This window comes from Oncorhynchus mykiss, chromosome 21 (genome assembly GCF_057628025.1).
Source record: "Oncorhynchus mykiss isolate SJ-2025 chromosome 21, ASM5762802v1, whole genome shotgun sequence".
Classification (NCBI taxonomy): domain Eukaryota; kingdom Metazoa; phylum Chordata; class Actinopteri; order Salmoniformes; family Salmonidae; genus Oncorhynchus; species Oncorhynchus mykiss.
The window spans coordinates 55,894,864-55,914,014 of NC_143042.1; the positions used below are offsets into that span (position 1 = coordinate 55,894,864).

Consider the following 19,151-nt stretch of genomic DNA (forward strand, 5'->3'; position numbering starts at 1 on the left):
ATAGAGCTGACTGGTAGGTAGACATGCTGAGTTGTAACCTATAGAGCTGACTGGTAGGTAGACATGCTGAGTTGTAACCTATAGAGCTGACTGGTAGGTAGACATGCTGAGTTGTAACCTATAGAGCTGACTGGTATGTAGACATGCTGAGTTGTAACCTATAGAGCTGACTGGTAGGTAGACATGCTGAGTTGTAACCTATAGAGCTGACTGGTAGGTAGACATGCTGAGTTGTAACCTATAGAGCTGACTGGTATATAGACATGCTGAGTTGTAACCTATAGAGCTGACTGGTATATAGACATGCTGAGTTGTAACCTATAGAGCTGACTGGTAGGTAGACATGCTGAGTTGTAACCTATAGAGCTGACTGGTATATAGACATGCTGAGTTGTAACCTATAGAGCTGACTGGTATATAGACATGCTGAGTTGTAACCTATAGAGCTGACTGGTATGTAGACATGCTGAGTTGTAACCTATAGAGCTGACTGGTAGGTAGACATGCTGAGTTGTAACCTATAGAGCTGACTGGTATATAGACATGCTGAGTTGTAACCTATAGAGCTGACTGGTAGGTAGACATGCTGAGTTGTAACCTATAGAGCTGACTGGTATATAGACATGCTGAGTTGTAACCTATAGAGCTGACTGGTATATAGACATGCTGAGTTGTAACCTATAGAGCTGACTGGTATGTAGACATGCTGAGTTGTAACCTATAGAGCTGACTGGTAGGTAGACATGCTGAGTTGTAACCTATAGAGCTGACTGGTATATAGACATGCTGAGTTGTAACCTATAGAGCTGACTGGTATATAGACATGCTGAGTTGTAACCTATAGAGCTGACTGGTATATAGACATGCTGAGTTGTAACCTATAGAGCTGACTGGTATATAGACATGCTGAGTTGTAACCTATAGAGCTGACTGGTAGGTAGACATGCTGAGTTGTAACCTATAGAGCTGACTGGTAGGTAGACATGCTGAGTTGTAACCTATAGAGCTGACTGGTAGGTAGACATGCTGAGTTGTAACCTATAGAACTGACTGGTATATAGACATGCTGAGTTGTAACCTATAGAGCTGACTGGTAGGTAGACATGCTGAGTTGTAACCTATAAAGCTGACTGGTAGGTAGACAGACTGAGTTGTAACCTATAGAGCTGACTGGTAGGTAGACATGCTGAGTTGTAACCTATAAAGCTGACTGGTAGGTAGACAGACTGAGTTGTAACCTATAGAGCTGACTGGTAGGTAGACATGCTGAGTTGTAACCTATAGAGCTAAGTGGTAGGTAGACATGCTGAGTTGTGAGCTGTTCCGGTACATTTTTGAAAGCTGTAAATCTAATGACCACGACAAGGTTTTCAATTGCCAGTATTTTCCATGATTGGAATCAGGGCTGTCTGTCTTTGGTAGTAAACCTTCAGTTTCACACTGTTTAAAGGATCCTATTGTAGCCATGAAGTGCTTTGAAAGGCTGGTCATGGCTCACATCATAAAAGGAACACCTATGTGAGAATGCTGTTCATTGACTACAGCTCAGCGTTCAACATCATAGTTCCCTCAAAGCTCATCACTAAGCTAAGGATCCTGGCACTAAACACCTCCCTCTGCACCTGGATCCTGGACTTTCTGACGGGCTGCCCCCAGGTGGTGAGGGTAGGTAGCTGATCTGTCACACTGATCCTCAACACGGGGCCCCCCAGGGGTGCTTGCTCAGTCCCCTCCAAAAAGGCTTCCCTGTTCACCCACGACTGCACGGCCAGGCACGACTCCAACAACATCATTAAGTTTGCAAACGACACAAAAGCCTGATCACTAACAATGACGAGACAGCCTATAGGGAGGAGGTCAGAGACCTGGTCGGGTGGTGCCAGAATAACAACCTATCCCTCAACGTAACCAAGACCAAGGAGATGATTGTGGACTACAGGAAAAGGAGGACCGAACACGCCCCCATTCTCATCGACGGGGCTGTAGTGGAGCAGGTTGAGAGCTTCAAGTTCCTTGGTGTCCACATCAACAACAAACTAGATTGGTCCAAACACCCCAAGATAGTCGTGAAGAGGGCACGACAAAACCTATTCCCCCTCAGGAGACTGAAAAGATTTGGCATGGGTCCTCAGATCCTCAAAAGGTTCTACAGCTGCACCATCAAGAGCATGGTTGCATCACTGCCTCGAATGGCAACTGCTCGGCCTCTGACCGCAAGGCACTACAGAGGGTAGTGCGTACGGCCCAGTACATCACTGGGGTTAAGCTTCCTGCCATCCAGGACCTCTACACCAGGCGGTGTCAGAGGAAGGCACGAAAAATTGTCAAATACCCCAGCCACCCCAGTCATAGACTGTTCTCTCTACTACCGCATGGCAAGCGGTACTGGAGTGCCAAGTCTAGGACAAAAAGGCTTCTCAACAGTTTTTACCCCCGAGCCATAAGACTCCTGAACAGGTAACCAAATGGCTACCCAGACTATTTGCATTGTGTGCCCCCACCCCACCCCAACATCTCTTTTACGCTGCTGCTACTCTCTGTTCATCATATATGTCACTTTAACCATATCTACATGTACATACTACCTCAATCAGCCTGACTAACCAGTGTCTCTATATAGCCTCTCTACTATATATAGCCTCTCTACTGTATATAGCCTCTCTACTGTATATAGCCTCTCTACTGTATATAGCCTCGCTACTTTTATTGCCTCTCTACTGTATATAGCCTCTCTACTGTATATAACCTCTCTAATGTATATAGTCTCTCTACTGTATACAGTGCCTTGCGAAAGTATTCGGCCCCCTTGAACTTTGCGACCTTTTGCCACATTTCAGGCTTCAAACATAAAGATATAAAACTGTATTTTTTTGTGAAGAATCAACAACAAGTGGGACACAATCATGAAGTGGAACGACATTTATTGTATATTTCAAACTTTTTTAACAAATCAAAAACTGAAAAATTGGGCGTGCAAAATTATTCAGCCCCCTTAAGTTAATACTTTGTAGCGCCACCTTTTGCTGCGATTACAGCTGTAAGTCGCTTGGGGTATGTCTCTATCAGTTTTGCACATCGAGAGACTGACATTTTTTCCCATTCCTCCTTGCAAAACAGCTCGAGCTCAGTGAGGTTGGATGGAGAGCATTTGTGAACAGCAGTTTTCAGTTCTTTCCACAGATTCTCGATTGGATTCAGGTCTGGACTTTGACTTGGCCATTCTAACACTTGGATATGTTGATTTTTGAACCATTCCATTGAAGATTTTGCTTTATGTTTTGGATCATTGTCTTGTTGGAAGACAAATCTCCGTCCCAGTCTCAGGTCTTTTGCAGACTCCATCAGGTTTTCTTCCAGAATGGTCCTGTATTTGGCTCCATCCATCTTCCCATCAATTTTAACCATCTTCCCTGTCCCTGCTGAAGAAAAGCAGGCCCAAACCATGATGCTGCCACCACCATGTTTGACAGTGGGGATGATGTGTTCAGCTGTGTTGCTTTTACGCCAAACATAACGTTTTGCATTGTTGCCAAAAAGTTCAATTTTGGTTTCATCTGACCAGAGCACCTTCTTCCACATGTTTGGTGTGTCTCCCAGGTGGCTTGTGGCAAACTTTAAACGACACTTTTTATGGATATCTTTAAGAAATGGCTTTCTTCTTGCCACTCTTCCATAAAGGCCAGATTTGTGCAATATACGACTGATTGTTGTCCTATGGACAGAGTCTCCCACCTCAGCTGTAGATCTCTGCAGTTCATCCAGAGTGATCATGGGCCTCTTGGCTGCATCTCTGATCAGTCTTCTCCTTGTATGAGCTGAAAGTTTAGAGGGACGGCCAGGTCTTGGTAGATTTGCAGTGGTCTGATACTCCTTCCATTTCAATATTATCGCTTGCACAGTGCTCCTTGGGATGTTTAAAGCTTGGGAAATCGTTTTGTATCCAAATCCGGCTTTAAACTTCTTCACAACAGTATCTCGGACCTGCCTGGTGTGTTCCTTGTTCTTCATGATGCTCTCTGCGCTTTTAACGGACCTCTGAGACTATCACAGTGCAGGTGCATTTATACGGAGACTTGATTACACACAGGTGGATTGTATTTATCATCATTAGTCATTTAGGTCAACATTGGATCATTCAGAGATCCTCACTGAACTTCTGGAGAGAGTTTGCTGCACTGAAAGTAAAGGGGCTGAATAATTTTGCACGCCCAATTTTTCAGTTTTTGATTTGTTAAAAAAGTTTGAAATATACAATAAATGTCGTTCCACTTCATGATTGTGTCCCACTTGTTGTTGATTCTTCACAAAAAAATACAGTTTTATATCTTTATGTTTGAAGCCTGAAATGTGGCAAAAGGTCGCAAAGTTCAAGGGGGCCGAATACTTTCGCAAGGCACTGTATACTTATTTGCAAATAAATTCGTTAAAACTCCTACAATGTGATTTTCTGGATTTTTTTCTCCTCATTTTGTCTGTCATAGTTGAAGTGTACCTATGATGAAAATTACAGGCCTCTCTCATCTTTTTAAGTGGGAGAACTTGCACAATTGGTGGCTGACTAAATACTTTTTTGCCCCACTGTAGTTGTGATCAGGACAGTAACTGCATGGTTTGGAAGTCCTTTTGGAATGATAGATCAGATTAGCACAGGGTTATCTGCAATCCATGCTGAGGGATTGGCAACACATGACGGCCAGACTTGTTAATCGATACCCAGCAGGGTAGGGGTGAGTGTTGACCACACTCACCTCTCTCTCTCTCCTCTCTGCCTCTCTCTACCATCTCCCTCTGCCTCTCTCTTCCTCTCTCCCTGCCTCTCTCTCTCTCTGCCTCTCTCTACCATATCTCTCTGCCTCTCTCTCTGCCTCTCTCTCCTCTCTCTCTTCCCCTCTCTCCTCTGCCTCTCTCTGCCTCTCTCTCCTGTCACCAATGTCTCTCACGTCTCTTGTCTCTCTCTCCTTCTCACCACCCTCTAACCCTCTCCTTTCTACACACACACTCTGATCTGTCAATCGTCACTTTTCAGGGTTGTGTTTCATAATCAGTCCGCCTGTCTGTGTGACATGTTATGGGAGCCGCTTATAGGCCTCTTGGGGCCGGTTAGCACCGAGTCCAATTAGGTTTTATGAAAACGTATGGTCCGTTAGCTCCTGTCCCACACCACTGTCTGTGTAAAGACCCCTAGACGGTCCACTGTGTATATGATGTCCCACACCACTGTCTGTGTAAAGACCCCTAGACGGCCCACACCACTGTCTGTGTAAAGACCCCTAGACGGCCCACACCACTGTCTGTGTAAAGACCCCTAGACGGCCCACACCACTGTCTGTGTAAAGACCCCTAGACGGCCCACACCACTGTCTGTGTAAAGACCCCTAGACGGCCCACACCACTGTCTGTGTAAAGACCCCTAGACGGCCCACACCACTGTCTGTGTAAAGACCCCTAGACGGCCCACACCACTGTCTGTGTAAAGACCCCTAGACGGCCCACACCACTGTCTGTGTAAAGACCCCTTGACGGCCCACACCACTGTCTGTAAGACCCCTAGACGGCCCACACCACTGTCTGTGTAAAGACCCCTAGACGGCCCACACCACTGTCTGTGTAAAGACCCCTAGACGGCCCACTGTGTATATGATGTGGGAAGACTATGACACCTCTCAGACAACCACACAGGAATCTGCTCTAAACTTGGTTGGTACAGGGGTTGGTGTAGAGGTATATGCATGGGTTGGTACAGGGGTATGCAGGGGTTGGTATAGGGGTTGGTTGGTACAGGGGGTTGGTATGTTGGTTGGTACAGGGGCTGGTATAGGACTTGGTTATAGGGGTTTGTGTTGGTATAGAGTTTGGTATAGTGGTTGGTGTAGTTATTGGTTTATTTATTTATTTTTATTTAACCAGGCAAGTCAGTTAAGAACAAATTCTTATTTACAATGACGGCCTAGGAACAGTGGGTTAACTGCCTGTTCAGGGGCAGAACGACAGATTTGTACCTTGTCAGGTCGGGGATTTGAACTTGCAACCTTCCGGTTACTAGTCCAACACTCTAACCACTAGGCTACCCTACAGTGGGTGTGATCAGTGTGATTTGGTGTAGGGTTCTCTACCCAGCTACAGTGGGTGTGATCAGTGTGATTTGGTGTAGGGTTCTCTGTCCAGCTACAGTGGGTGTGATCAGTGTGATTTGGTGTAGGGTTCTCTACCCAGCTACAGTGGGTGTGGTCAGTGTGTTTTGGTGTAGGGTTCTCTGCCCAGCTACAGTGGGTGTGGTCAGTGTAGGTTTCTCTGCCCAGCTACAGTGGGTGTGGTCAGTGTGTTTTGGTGTCGGGTTCTCTGCCCAGCTACAGTGGGTGTGGTCAGTGTAGGTTTCTCTGCCCAGCTACAGTGGGTGTGGTCAGTGTGTTTTGGTGTAGGGTTCTCTGTCTGCTGAGGCGGTTTTCGACACCATGTGGAACATTTCAACTGCCCTCTGCTCAGCAAGGCAAACACCTTCTATTTTAGGACCACTCAAAACTGTGACCTCTCCCATTATCCCTCCAAACCCTTACATTACCATAGTAAACCATCCAAAATGCACTACAACTACAATGTTGATGTTTAGTTGGAGTCATGCAGTCGCATAGACAGAGACACACGCATAGACGTATGCACACCCACACAGGTGAACTGATCCTGGATTTGAACGGCCTAAAGGGGGGGGGAACTTGTTTCTAACCCAAGAGCATGTTCAACATAGAATGGGAACACACACGCACACACACACACACACACACACACACACACACACACACACTCACGGGTTGAATAGGCTGACCCAGATAGCTTGTTCACGATTGGCTGAACTAAAGGAAGATAACGTGACCTGATTGGTTGGTGCTCAGAAAATAGTCTCCTCTGTATTTTAGAACCGGAGACAAAACCAGAAGGACTTTATAAGAGAAGGACTTTATAAGAGGACTTTATAAGAGGAGGACTTTATAAGAGGACTTTATAAGAGACGGACTTTATAGGAGAAGGACTTTATAAGAGAAGGACTTTATAAGAGACGGACTTTATAAGAGGACTTTATAAGAGACGGACTTTATAGGAGAAGGACTTTATAAGAGACAGACTTTATAAGAGACGGACTTTATAAGAGGACTTTATAAGAGGAGGACTTTATAAGAGGACTTTATAAGAGACGGACTTTATAAGAGGACTTTATAAGAGACGGACTTTATAAGAGACAGACTTTATAAGAGGACTTTATAAGAGACGGACTTTATAGGAGAAGGACTTTATAAGAGAAGGACTTTATCAGTTCTTGATCTTTCGTCCTCTGACTCATAAACACACCGCCCTTTTGACACATCTTCCGGCACAGACAGAGATGGCCGCCTCGCTTCGCGTTCCCACAAGCATTTCGCTGCACTCGCATTAACATCTGCTAACCATGTGTATGTGACAAATACGATTTGATTTGACCTTAGCCAGCTGCCCAACCCAGAAAAGCTACCAAATGGACGGCACTAGTTTTCAAGCTAAAGAGTTATATGTAGGTAACAAACCTATTCAACTCAGTTAAACAAGTCCATATCATGTTGAGTTTCTGTCCCTTCGCGCTGTAATACATGGGGCTGTTTTGTTATGAGTTGTGATCCATTTCGACCACCATAAAATACAGCTGACCTTTAAAGACAATGCAGATGTTTAGTTAGATGCGTGACCCAATAGCTGCATGGCTGCATTGTGTCTTGTCTCTGAGGGAATGTGTAGAACTGTAAAACATTCTATGGAACTCTGAGGAGCTGTGTAGAACTGTAAAACATTCTATGGAACTCTGAAGAGCTGTGTAGAACTGTAAAACATTCTATGGAACCTTGAGGAGCTGTGTAGAACTGTAAAACATTCTATGGAACTCTGAGGAGCTGTGTAGAACTGTAAAACATTCTATGGAACTCTGAGGAGCTGTGTAGAACTGTAAAACATTCTATGGAACTCTGAGGAGCTGTGTAGACCTGTAAAACATTCTATGGAACTCTGAGGAGCTGTGTAGAACTGTACAACATTCTATGGAACTCTGAAGAGCTGTGTAGAACTGTAAAACATTCTATGGAACTCTGAAGAGCTGTGTAGAACTGTAAAACATTCTATGGAACTCTGAGGAGCTGTGTAGAACTGTAAAACATTCTATGGAACTCTGAGGAGCTGTGTAGAACTGTAAAACATTCTATGGAACTCTGAGGAGCTGTGTAGAACTGTAAAACATTATATGGTACTCTGAAGAGCTGTGTAGAACTGTAAAACATTCTATGGAACTCTGAAGAGCTGTGTAGAACTGTAAAACATTCTATGGAACTCTGAAGAGCTGTGTAGAACTGTAAAACATTCTATGGAACTCTGAGGGAATGTGTAGAACTGTAAAACATTCTATGGAACTCTGAAGAGCTGTGTAGAACTGTAAAACATTCTATGGAACTCTGAGGAGCTGTGTAGAACTGTAAAACATTCTATGGAACTCTGAGGAGCTGTGTAGAACTGTAAAACATTCTATGGAACTCTGAGGGAATGTGTAGAACTGTAAAACATTCTATGGAACTCTGAAGAGCTGTGTAGAACTGTAAAACATTCTATGGAACTCTGAAGAGCTGTGTAGAACTGTAAAACATTCTATGGAACTCTGAGGAGCTGTGTAGAACTGTACAACATTCTATGGAACTCTGAGGAGCTGTGTAGAACTGTAAAACATTCTATGGAACTCTGAGGAGCTGTGTAGAACTGTAAAACATTCTATGGAACTCTGAAGAGCTGTGTAGAACTGTAAAACATTCTATGGAACTCTGAAGAGCTGTGTAGAACTGTAAAACATTCTATGGAACTCTGAGGAGCTGTGTAGAACTGTAAAACATTCTATGGAACTCTGAGGGAATGTGTAGAACTGTAAAACATTCTATGGAACTCTGAAGAGCTGTGTAGAACTGTAAAACATTCTATGGAACTCTGAAGAGCTGTGTAGAACTGTAAAACATTATATGGAACTGTGAGGAGCTGTGTAGAACTGTACAACATTCTATGGAACTCTGAGGAGCTGTGTAGAACTGTAAAACATTCTATGGAACTCTGAGGAGCTGTGTAGAACTGTAAAACATTCTATGGAACTCTGAAGAGCTGTGTAGAACTGTAAAACATTCTATGGAACTCTGAAGAGCTGTGTAGAACTGTAAAACATTCTATGGAACTCTGAGGAGCTGTGTAGACCTGTAAAACATTCTATGGAACTCTGAGAAGCTGTGTAGAACTGTAAAACATTCTATGGTACTCTGAGGAGCTGTGTAGAACTGTAAAACATTCTATGGAACTCTGAGGAGCTGTGTAGACCTGTAAAACATTCTATGGAACTCTGAGGAGCTGTGTAGAACTGTAAAACATTCTATGGTACTCTGAGGAGCTGTGTAGAACTGTAAAACATTCTATGGAACTCTGAGGAGCTGTGTAGACCTGTAAAACATTCTATGGAACTCTGAGGAGCTGTGTAGAACTGTAAAACATTCTATGGAACTCTGAGGAGCTGTGTAGAACTGTAAAACATTCTATGGAACTCTGAAGAGCTGTGTAGAACTGTAAAACATTCTATGGAACTCTGAGGGAATGTGTAGAACTGTAAAACATTCTATGGAACTCTGAAGAGCTGTGTAGAACTGTAAAACATTCCATGGAACTCTTCGTAGAGAACTCACAGTTGCACATTCTAAATTGGGCTAGCACCGACCTTAGCCCAGGGCTAGCTGGCCGTGCTCCAGAGCAAGGTAAGCGCCTTACTTTTCGGGGGTTAACCCCAGAAACACGGTGCCAAAACAGCCAGTATGAAAACGTCAAAAACGCATAGAAGTTTTACTGTCCAATAACAAAAGCTGCACTTTCACTTAATTTACATACCCGTGTGACACCTGACACTCTTGTTTAGGCTACCCCAGAGATCAAAACGTTGTCTGAGTCAACAGGAGAGATGATCTCAAATTAGTTTTGTCTGAGTTTTGATTGACGAAAAGTAGCTAGCTAATGTCAGCTAACAGCTGCTCTCTCATGGAAGGATCAGCACAAAACTGAGCTGTTGCTATGGTTACTCACACACAGAGCAGGGCCAGCAGGGCCACAAGCAGCTAGCTTACGGAGGAAGTTACTGTATTTCTGATTTCGAGTTCGGGCAGGGCCTGAATGGTATGGCTAGAGCTTTGACTTAAATGTAATGCCCCTTCAGGTGACATTGGTCGCGTGCTGTGTTTGTCCATTAGCCCTAGACTAGGATACAGCAAGTGTGAATCATTAGCCCAGAGATAAAGCTTAGCCCAGGGTTAACAAATTGTATTGTTTACCTTTATTTAACTAGGCAAGTCAGTTAAAAACAAATTCTTATTTTCAATAATGGCCAATGAACAGTGGGTTAACTGCCTTGTTCAGGGGCAGAAGGACAGATTTTTACCTTGTCAGCTCAGGAATTTGATCTCTAGCAACCTCTCGGTTACTGGCCCAACGTTCTAACCACTAGGCTACCCTGCCACCCCAGGCTTGTATGAATATGGGATAAGCTAGCCCAGGGTCAGTCCTATCCTGGGGCTATGAACAATGAGGTGTGAAAGGGCCTTATGCAGTCTTAGAGCCTTCTATGCAACTCTATGTAACTGCAGAGCATTCTATGCAACTCTATGGAACTGCAGAGCATTCTATGGAACTAAATGCAACTCTATGTAACTGCAGAGCATTCTATGGAACTAAATGCATCTCTATGGAACTGCAGAGCATTCTATGGAACTAAATGCAACTCTATGTAACTGCAGAGCATTCTATGGAACTAAATGCAACTCTATGGAACTGCAGAGCATTCTATGGAACTAAATGCAACTCTATGGAACTGCAGAGCATTCTATGGAACTAAATGCAACTCTATGGAACTGCAGAGCATTCTATGGAACTAAATGCAACTCTATGGAACTGCAGAGCATTCTATGGGACTAAATGCAACTCTATGGAACTGCAGAGCATTCTATGGAACTAAATGCAACTCTATGGAACTGCAGAGCATTCTATGGAACTAAATGCAACTCTATGGAACTGCAGAGCATTCTATGGAACTAAATGCATCTCTATGGAACTGCAGAGCATTCTATGGAACTAAATGCAACTCTATGGAACTGCAGAGCATTCTATGGAACTAAATGCAACTCTATGGAACTGCAGAGCATTCTATGGAACTAAATGCAACTCTATGGAACTGCAGAGCATTCTATGGAACTAAATGCAACTCTATGGAACTGCAGAGCATTCTATGGAACTAAATGCAACTCTATGGAACTGCAGAGCATTCTATGGAACTAAATGCAACTCTATGGAACTGCAGAGCATTCTATGGAACTAAATGCAACTTTGGAAAACTAACAGGTGGAGCAGAGCAGGTCAGATAACAACTTGGAGGACAAAGCACTGTAAAACACTAGTGTGAACTTGAAGGGGCCTCGTAAATTGTGTCATTTTTAGAATGTACAACAAGGTCAGTCTCTGTTCTCAGCCACGGTCATTCTCTGTGTCTCTCTCTCTCTCTCTCTGTCTGTCTCTGTCTCTCTCTGTCTCTCTCTCTCTCCCTGTCTCTCTCTCTCTCTGTCTCTCTCTCTCTCTCTCTCTCTCGCTGTCTCTCTCGGTCCCTCTCTCTCTCTCTCCCTCGGTCCCTGTCTCTCTCTCTCTGTCTCCCTTTCTCTCTCTGTCTCTCTCTCTATCTCTCTCTCTGTCTCTCTCATTGAGTGGTGAAGTAGGTCTTGTCTTATAACAGCAACAGGATTGCTGGATCAGAGAGAGCCTTACTATAAACACATCTATATCCGATGATCCGTCTCATCCATGTCAGCATAGCTGCACTATGATTCACTAGCGCTGTTTCAACCTATTAGTTTATAGTTCCTTGTTCTACGTTCTGTGTGGTTCCATAGTTATATGCTCTTTGTGGTTCCATTGCTCTGTGTTTCATATTCTGCGGTGTCGTGGTTCCAGAGTTCCATGTTTCCTGTTCTGTGGTTCTATAATTCCATAATTCCATGTTCCATGTTCCATGTTCTACATTCCACTATCACTTCAATAAGGCTTTTCTTTGTATTTACACAAACAAAGCAATTAGACTGATGCATTACAACACTTGTTGACAAAGCTTGAGAAGATGGAACAGTCACTAGATACAACAGCCAACCAGGTATGTTATGAATACAACTAAATGATCATTGTTCAAAAGAAAAAAAAATCTCCAACTAAACAGACACACAGCCTGTTATGAAGGGTAAGTCATGTTGGTTTGTACTGTTTGTTGCTGCATTGTAAATCTGCTCTATTGTAACCTAGAGTCGATGTCCGCACCCCCCATTGGAAATCAAATTAGCATAATAAACAAATTCTCCATTAAAAATCGGTCTGTTTTAAGCTGGAGATATCTGCGGTGGGAAGAGCTACAGAGCTGTTTGTCAAACCAACGAAAGTGTCTGTAGCGTCCGGATGGTTTGGGCTACAAGATGAGACTCTCTTGAACAAGATGGTCTCCAATGGTGGTGTCATGGGACTCGTCTGATGGTAACCCAGACGGAAAATGAATGGAAGTGAATGGGACATTTCCATGTTAAATAATGAATGGATGTGAATGGGACATTTCCATATTAAATATATGAATGGATGTGAATGGGACATGTCCATGTTAAATATATGAATGGAAGTGAATGGGACATTTCCATGTTAAATATATGAATGGATGTGAATGGGACATTTCCATGTTAAATAATGAATGGATGTGAATGGGACATTTCCATGTTAAATATATGAATGGATGTGAATGGGACATTTCCATGTTAAATATATGAATGGATGTGAATGGGACATTTCCATGTTAAATAATGAATGGATGTGAATGGGACATTTCCATGTTAAATATATGAATGGAAGTGAATGGGACATGTCCATGTTAAATATATGAATGGAAGTGAATGGGACATGTCCATGTTAAATATATGATTGGAAGTGAATGGGACATGTCCATGTTAAATATATGAATGGAAGTGAATGGGACATGTCCATGTTAAATATATGAATGGAAGTGAATGGGACATGTCCATGTTAAATATATGAATGGAAGTGAATGGGACATGTCCATGTTAAATATATGAATGGAAGTGAATGGGACATGTCCATGTTAATTATATGAATGGAAGTGAATGGGACATGTCCATGTTAAATATATGAATGGAAGTGAATGGGACATGTCCATGTTAAATATATGAATGGAAGTGAATGGGACATGTCCATGTTAAATATATGCTGATAATTCCATGGTAAAACAACATGTTTAAAGCTTCCTTATATCTCTCAGATTTAGGACAGACACTTCAAAACAAACTTCCTTTTAGATGTATTTTTCTGGACTATCTGTTATTCAATAGATTTATTTGGGCTAATAACATTAACCTCTATGCGATCAGGGTCCCCCGCGGGACGGTTGAGCTAACGTAGGCTAATGTGATTAGCATGAGGTTGTAATTACCAAAAGCATTTCAGAGGACATAGACATATCTGATACGGGCAGAAAGCTTACATTCTTGTTTATCTAACTGCACTGTCCAATTTACAGTAGCTATCACCGTGAAATAATACCATGCTATTGTTTGACGAGAGTGCACAGTTATGAGTGCACAGTTATGAACTTGTAACATTCAAACAGTAGATCTAAATTAAATCGATTCCAATTCTATTCATTCAAACATTCTGCCCACCCAAATCCACGTAGTTGGAATTCCTAAAATCGTATTGCATCCCAAAGGCCTTTCCCCACGTCTGCAGTCTGAGCCTCTGGGTTTTCCTGACAGTAAATGTCACTGACACTACTCTAGAGCATACTGTTCTCTCAGCCTCTCTTTCCTAACTGTGCAAAGGACACACATGTCTGCCTATGTAGGGGCAGTGTTTCTCAAACTTATCAGGGACCAGCAAGCTACAATCCCTCTTGGGTCAGGGACCAGCAAGCTACAATCCCTCTTGGGTCCGGGACCAGCAAGGTACAATCCCTCTTGGGTCAGGGACCAGCAAGCTACAATCCCTCTTGTGTCAGGGACCAGCAAGCTACAATCCCTCTTGTGTCATCTCATATGTATATACTGTATACGGTATCCTTCACTATCTATTACATCAGGGACCAGCAAGCATCTCATATGTGTCTACTGTATACTGCATTCTTCACTATCTAATCTTTACTATCTATTACATCAGGGACCAGCAAGCATCTCATATGTGTCTACTGTATACTGCATTCTTCACTATCTAATCTTTACTATCTATTACATCAGGGACCAGCAAGCATCTCATATGTGTCTACTGTATACTGCATTCTTCACTATCTAATCTTTACTATCTATTACATCTTAGCCGCTCTGTCACTGCTCATCCATATAGTTTATATTCATATATTCTCATCCCATTCCTTTACTAGATTGTGTGTATTAGGTTTTGTTGTGGAATTTGTTAGATATGACCTGTTAGATATTACTGCCATGTCAGAACTAGAAGCATAAGCATTTCTCTACACTCGCAATAACATCTACTAACCATGTGACCAATAACATCTGTTAACCATGTGACCAATAACATCTGCTAACCATGTGACCAATAACATCTGCTAACCATGTGACCAATAACATCTGCTAAAAATGTGACCAATAACATCTGCTTACCATGTGACCAATAACATCTGCTAACCATGTGACCAATAACATCTACTAACCATGTGTATGTGACCAATAACATCTACTAACCATGTGACCAATAACATATACTAACCATGTGTATGTGACCAATAACATCTGCTAACCATGTGACAGATAACATCTGCTAGCCATGTGTATGTGACCAATAACATCTGCTAACCATGTGACCAATAACATCTGCTGACCAGGTGAATGTGACCAATAACATCTGCTAACCATGTGTATGTGACCAATAACATCTGCTAACCATGTGTATGTGACCAATAACATCTGCTAACCATGTGTATGTGACCAATAACATCTGCTAACCATGTAATCAATAACATCTGCTAACCATGTGGATGTAACCAATAACATCTGCTAACCATGTGTATGTGACCAATAACATCTGCTAACCATGTGAATGTGACCAATAACATCTGCTAACCATGTGTATGTGACCAATAACATCTGCTAACCATGTAACCAATAACATCTGCTAACCATGTGGATGTAACCAATAACATCTGCTAACCATGTGTATGTGACCAATAACATCTACTAACCATGTGACCAATAACATATACTAACCATGTGTATGTGACCAATAACATCTGCTAACCATGTGACCAATAACATCTGCTAACCATGTAACCAACAACATCTGCTAATCATGTGACCAATTACATCTGCTAACCATGTGTATGTAACCAATAACATCTGCTAACCATGTGACCAATAACATCTGCTAGCCATGTGACCAATAACATCTGCTAACCATGTGACCAATAACATATACTAACCATGTGTATGTAACCAATAACATCTGCTAATCATGTGACCAATAACATCTGCTAACCATGTGTATGTAACCAATAACATCTGCTAACCATGTGACCAATAACATCTGCTAACCATGTGACCAATAACATCTGCTAGCCATGTGACCAATAACATCTGCTAACCATGTGACCAATAACATATACTAACCATGTGTATGTAACCAATAACATCTGCTAATCATGTGACCAATAACATCTGCTAACCATGTGTATGTAACCAATAACATCTGCTAACCATGTGACCAATAACATCTGCTAGCCATGTGACCAATAACATCTGCTAACCATGTGACCAATAACATCTGCTAGCCATGTGACCAATAACATCTGCTAACCATGTGTATGTAACCAATAACATCTGCTAACCATGTGACCAATAACATCTGTTAACCATGTGACCAATAACATCTACTAACCATGTGACCAATAACATATACTAACCATGTGTATGTGACCAATAACATCTGCTAACCATGTGACCAATAACATCTGCTAGCCATGTGACCAATAACATCTGTTAACCATGTGACCAATAACATCTACTAACCATGTGACCAATAACATATACTAACCATGTGTATGTGACCAATAAAACAAGAGGGATCACATCAAATGTTCAGGGACCAGGAAGATACTGTCTTTGGGGACAAACTACATAGCACTGTAGAACTCAAACTACATAGCACTGTAGAACTCAAACTACATAGAACTGTAGAACTCAAACTACATAGAACTGTAGAACTCAAACTACATAGAACTGTAGAACTCAAACTACATAGAATAGCATCTACTAACCATGTGACCAATAACATATACTAACCATGTGTATGTGACCAATAACATCTGCTAACCATGTGACCAATAACATCTGCTAGCCATGTGACCAATAACATCTGTTAACCATGTGTATGTGACCAATAACATATACTAACCATGTGTATGTGACCAATAACATCTGCTAACCATGTGACCAATAACATCTGCTAGCCATGTGACCAATAACATCTGTTAACCATGTGACCAATAACATCTACTAACCATGTGACCAATAACATATACTAACCATGTGTATGTGACCAATAAAACAAGAGGGATCACATCAAATGTTCAGGGACCAGGAAGATACTGTCTTTGGGGACAAACTACATAGCACTGTAGAACTCAAACTACATAGCACTGTAGAACTCAAACTACATAGAACTGTAGAACTCAAACTACATAGAACTGTAGAACTCAAACTACATAGAACTGTAGAACTCAAACTACATAGCACTGTAGAATTCAAACTACATAGCACTGTAGAACTCAAACTACATAGCACTGTAGAACTCAAACTAGAACTGACTTAATTAATTGTGTTTTCCTGCCCAGGGATCCCTCCCAGGTTAACCAGCGACCCAGGGACCCACGTTTGTTGGCCCAAAAAATATACAATATCTTGTCTTATTATCCGGTGAATGACAATGGCAAGTAATGCACATTTTAAAATAAATAGATTTGGGTGACAGTTTCATTATTTTGATCTCCCCACAGTTCATGGGAAGAAGAAGTGTAAACTTTAGCATAGCCTGTTAGCTAGACAGGTATCATGGCGTCCGAGAGAAAGTGTAAACTTTAGCGTAGCCTGTTAGCCATACGGGTATCTTGTCGTCCGAGAGGAAGTATTGCTGTTGTAAAGCAGATTTTCTGCAATTCTACACATTTTTCCATGCAGCTGAGAGACAATTTTGCTGTTTTAAAGCACATTTCTTGCAATAAAAGCATTTAACCATGGTTAATGCTGTGTTTTTCTGCTCAAACATATCAAAATCAATGGGTATGTTTGAATACTGAATACCCGTTTGTATTTTACTTTATTAACCTCCCTGACCGTCTAGCTTTTATTTGATTTTTAGTTTTCAAAGATGGTTAAAAAAATATATACAGTTCAATATATTTTCTCCATGCTTTTATACGTCCCCAATATTACCACTTAGACGGCCCGCCTAAGAACTTTCTAAACAGAAAAAACCCTGTAATTTCCTCCATATTAAAGGGATAGTTGGAGGTTTTGGCAATGAAGCCATTTCTCTACTTCCTTAGCGTGCAAACTGTTCCCTCGACTTCCAGTCATTGTGCTAACGCTAGATAGCATTGGCTTGTGAAACTACCTCGTGAAACTATCATATTGGACACAAAAAAATTGTATCCACGATGATATTCTGTTGTAGCGATCGATATTCATGAAAAATACATATTTTTCACACAAAACAAAATGCGTTACCTGCTGTAACCCTTGATCCTCACAAGCCCCGACCCCCGACCCCCGACCCTAGTCCTCAGTTTGAAAACCGCATTTACCTCCCAGTTATTACACAAGCCCCGACCCCCGACCCCCGACCCTAGTCCTCAGTTTGAAAACCGCATTTACCTCCCAGTTATTACACAAGCCCCGACCCCCGACCCTAGTCCTCAGTTTGAAAACCGCATTTACCTCCCAGTTATTACACAAGCCCCGACCCCTGACCCCTGACCCCCGTCCTTCGTTGACTCACCGGCGTGCTGCATCAACAGTGTTCGGGAAAGTGGAAGGGGTCTGGTTGTTATTGGCGCTGCTGATGGTAGAGACGACGCCGTTCTTCTTTTTCCCCTCCAGCATCGCTCTGCTAGGATTCACCCTGGGGGGTAATACACCCCTGTGTTACTTACCTATCTGTCCCCCTGCTATATCTATCCCTTGATTGAAGGATTTCGATGGGAACGACGCAGAGGAAGCTATTCAACTCTAGAAGAATCGACACAAGGCCTGAAGAGGAGGACAAAGAATGGCCAAATGGTTCTGAAGATTATTCTCCAATGAACCCAAAGTTATTCCCAATGATTTTCCTTCACCAATCTACAAGGTCCAATTATCCACGAGGGAGAATTAGTTCAAATCCAGGACAGAAAACAATCAGCAAGTCTTTCATTCAGATATTCCGGTCAGCAGCGCTCCAGTCGTACGCTGGGGAATGTTAGCTCTGGAGAATCAAACCTGACCTCTGAGCCTGGGAATGCCGAGATAATTCAATACATAACACTTGTCACTAGGAGCAAGAGAGAGAGAGAGAGTGAGAGAAAGAGGAGGAGGAGGAGAGAGAATGAGAGGGAAAAAGAGAGAGAGAGAGAGAGTGAGAGAAAGAGGAGGAGGAGGAGAGAGAGTGAGAGGGAAAAAGAGAGAGAGAGGGAGTGAGAGAAAGAGGAGGAGGATGAGAGAGAGTGAGAGGGAAAAAGAGAGAGAGGGAGTGAGAGAAAGAGGAGGAGGAGGAGAGAGAATGAGAGGGAAAAAGAGAGAGAGAGAGAGAGTGAGAGGGAAAAAGAGAGAGAGAGGGAGTGAGAGAAAGAGGAGGAGGAGGAGAGAGAATGAGAGGGAAAAAGAGAGAGAGAGAGAGAGTGAGAGAAAGAGGAGGAGGAGGAGAGAGAATGAGAGGGAAAAAGAGAGAGAGAGGGAGTGAGAGAAAGAGGAGGAGGAGGAGAGAGAGTGAGAGGGAAAAAGAGAGAGAGAGAGAGTGAGAGAAAGAGGAGGAGGAGGAGAGAGAGTGAG

The 19,151-nt window shown here is 42.5% G+C and overlaps 1 protein-coding gene across 3 annotated transcripts in view; it reads right to left on the bottom strand.

Moving 5' to 3' along the window:
- Nucleotides 1–18,630, bottom strand: part of LOC110500799 (uncharacterized) — a 101,546-nt gene extending 82,916 nt beyond the window's left edge. For 2 of the 3 annotated variants that reach the window (XM_090213335.1, XM_036958337.2), the window contains exon 1: nucleotides 18,124–18,630. In XM_090213335.1, coding sequence (XP_090069461.1) covers nucleotides 18,124–18,227 — 104 coding nt within the window. In that variant the 5' untranslated portion in view covers nucleotides 18,228–18,630. The remainder of the gene's footprint in view (nucleotides 1–18,123) is intronic. The other variant, XM_090213334.1, reaches the window with a different exon arrangement.
- Between the last annotated feature and the right edge of the window lie 521 nt (nucleotides 18,631–19,151).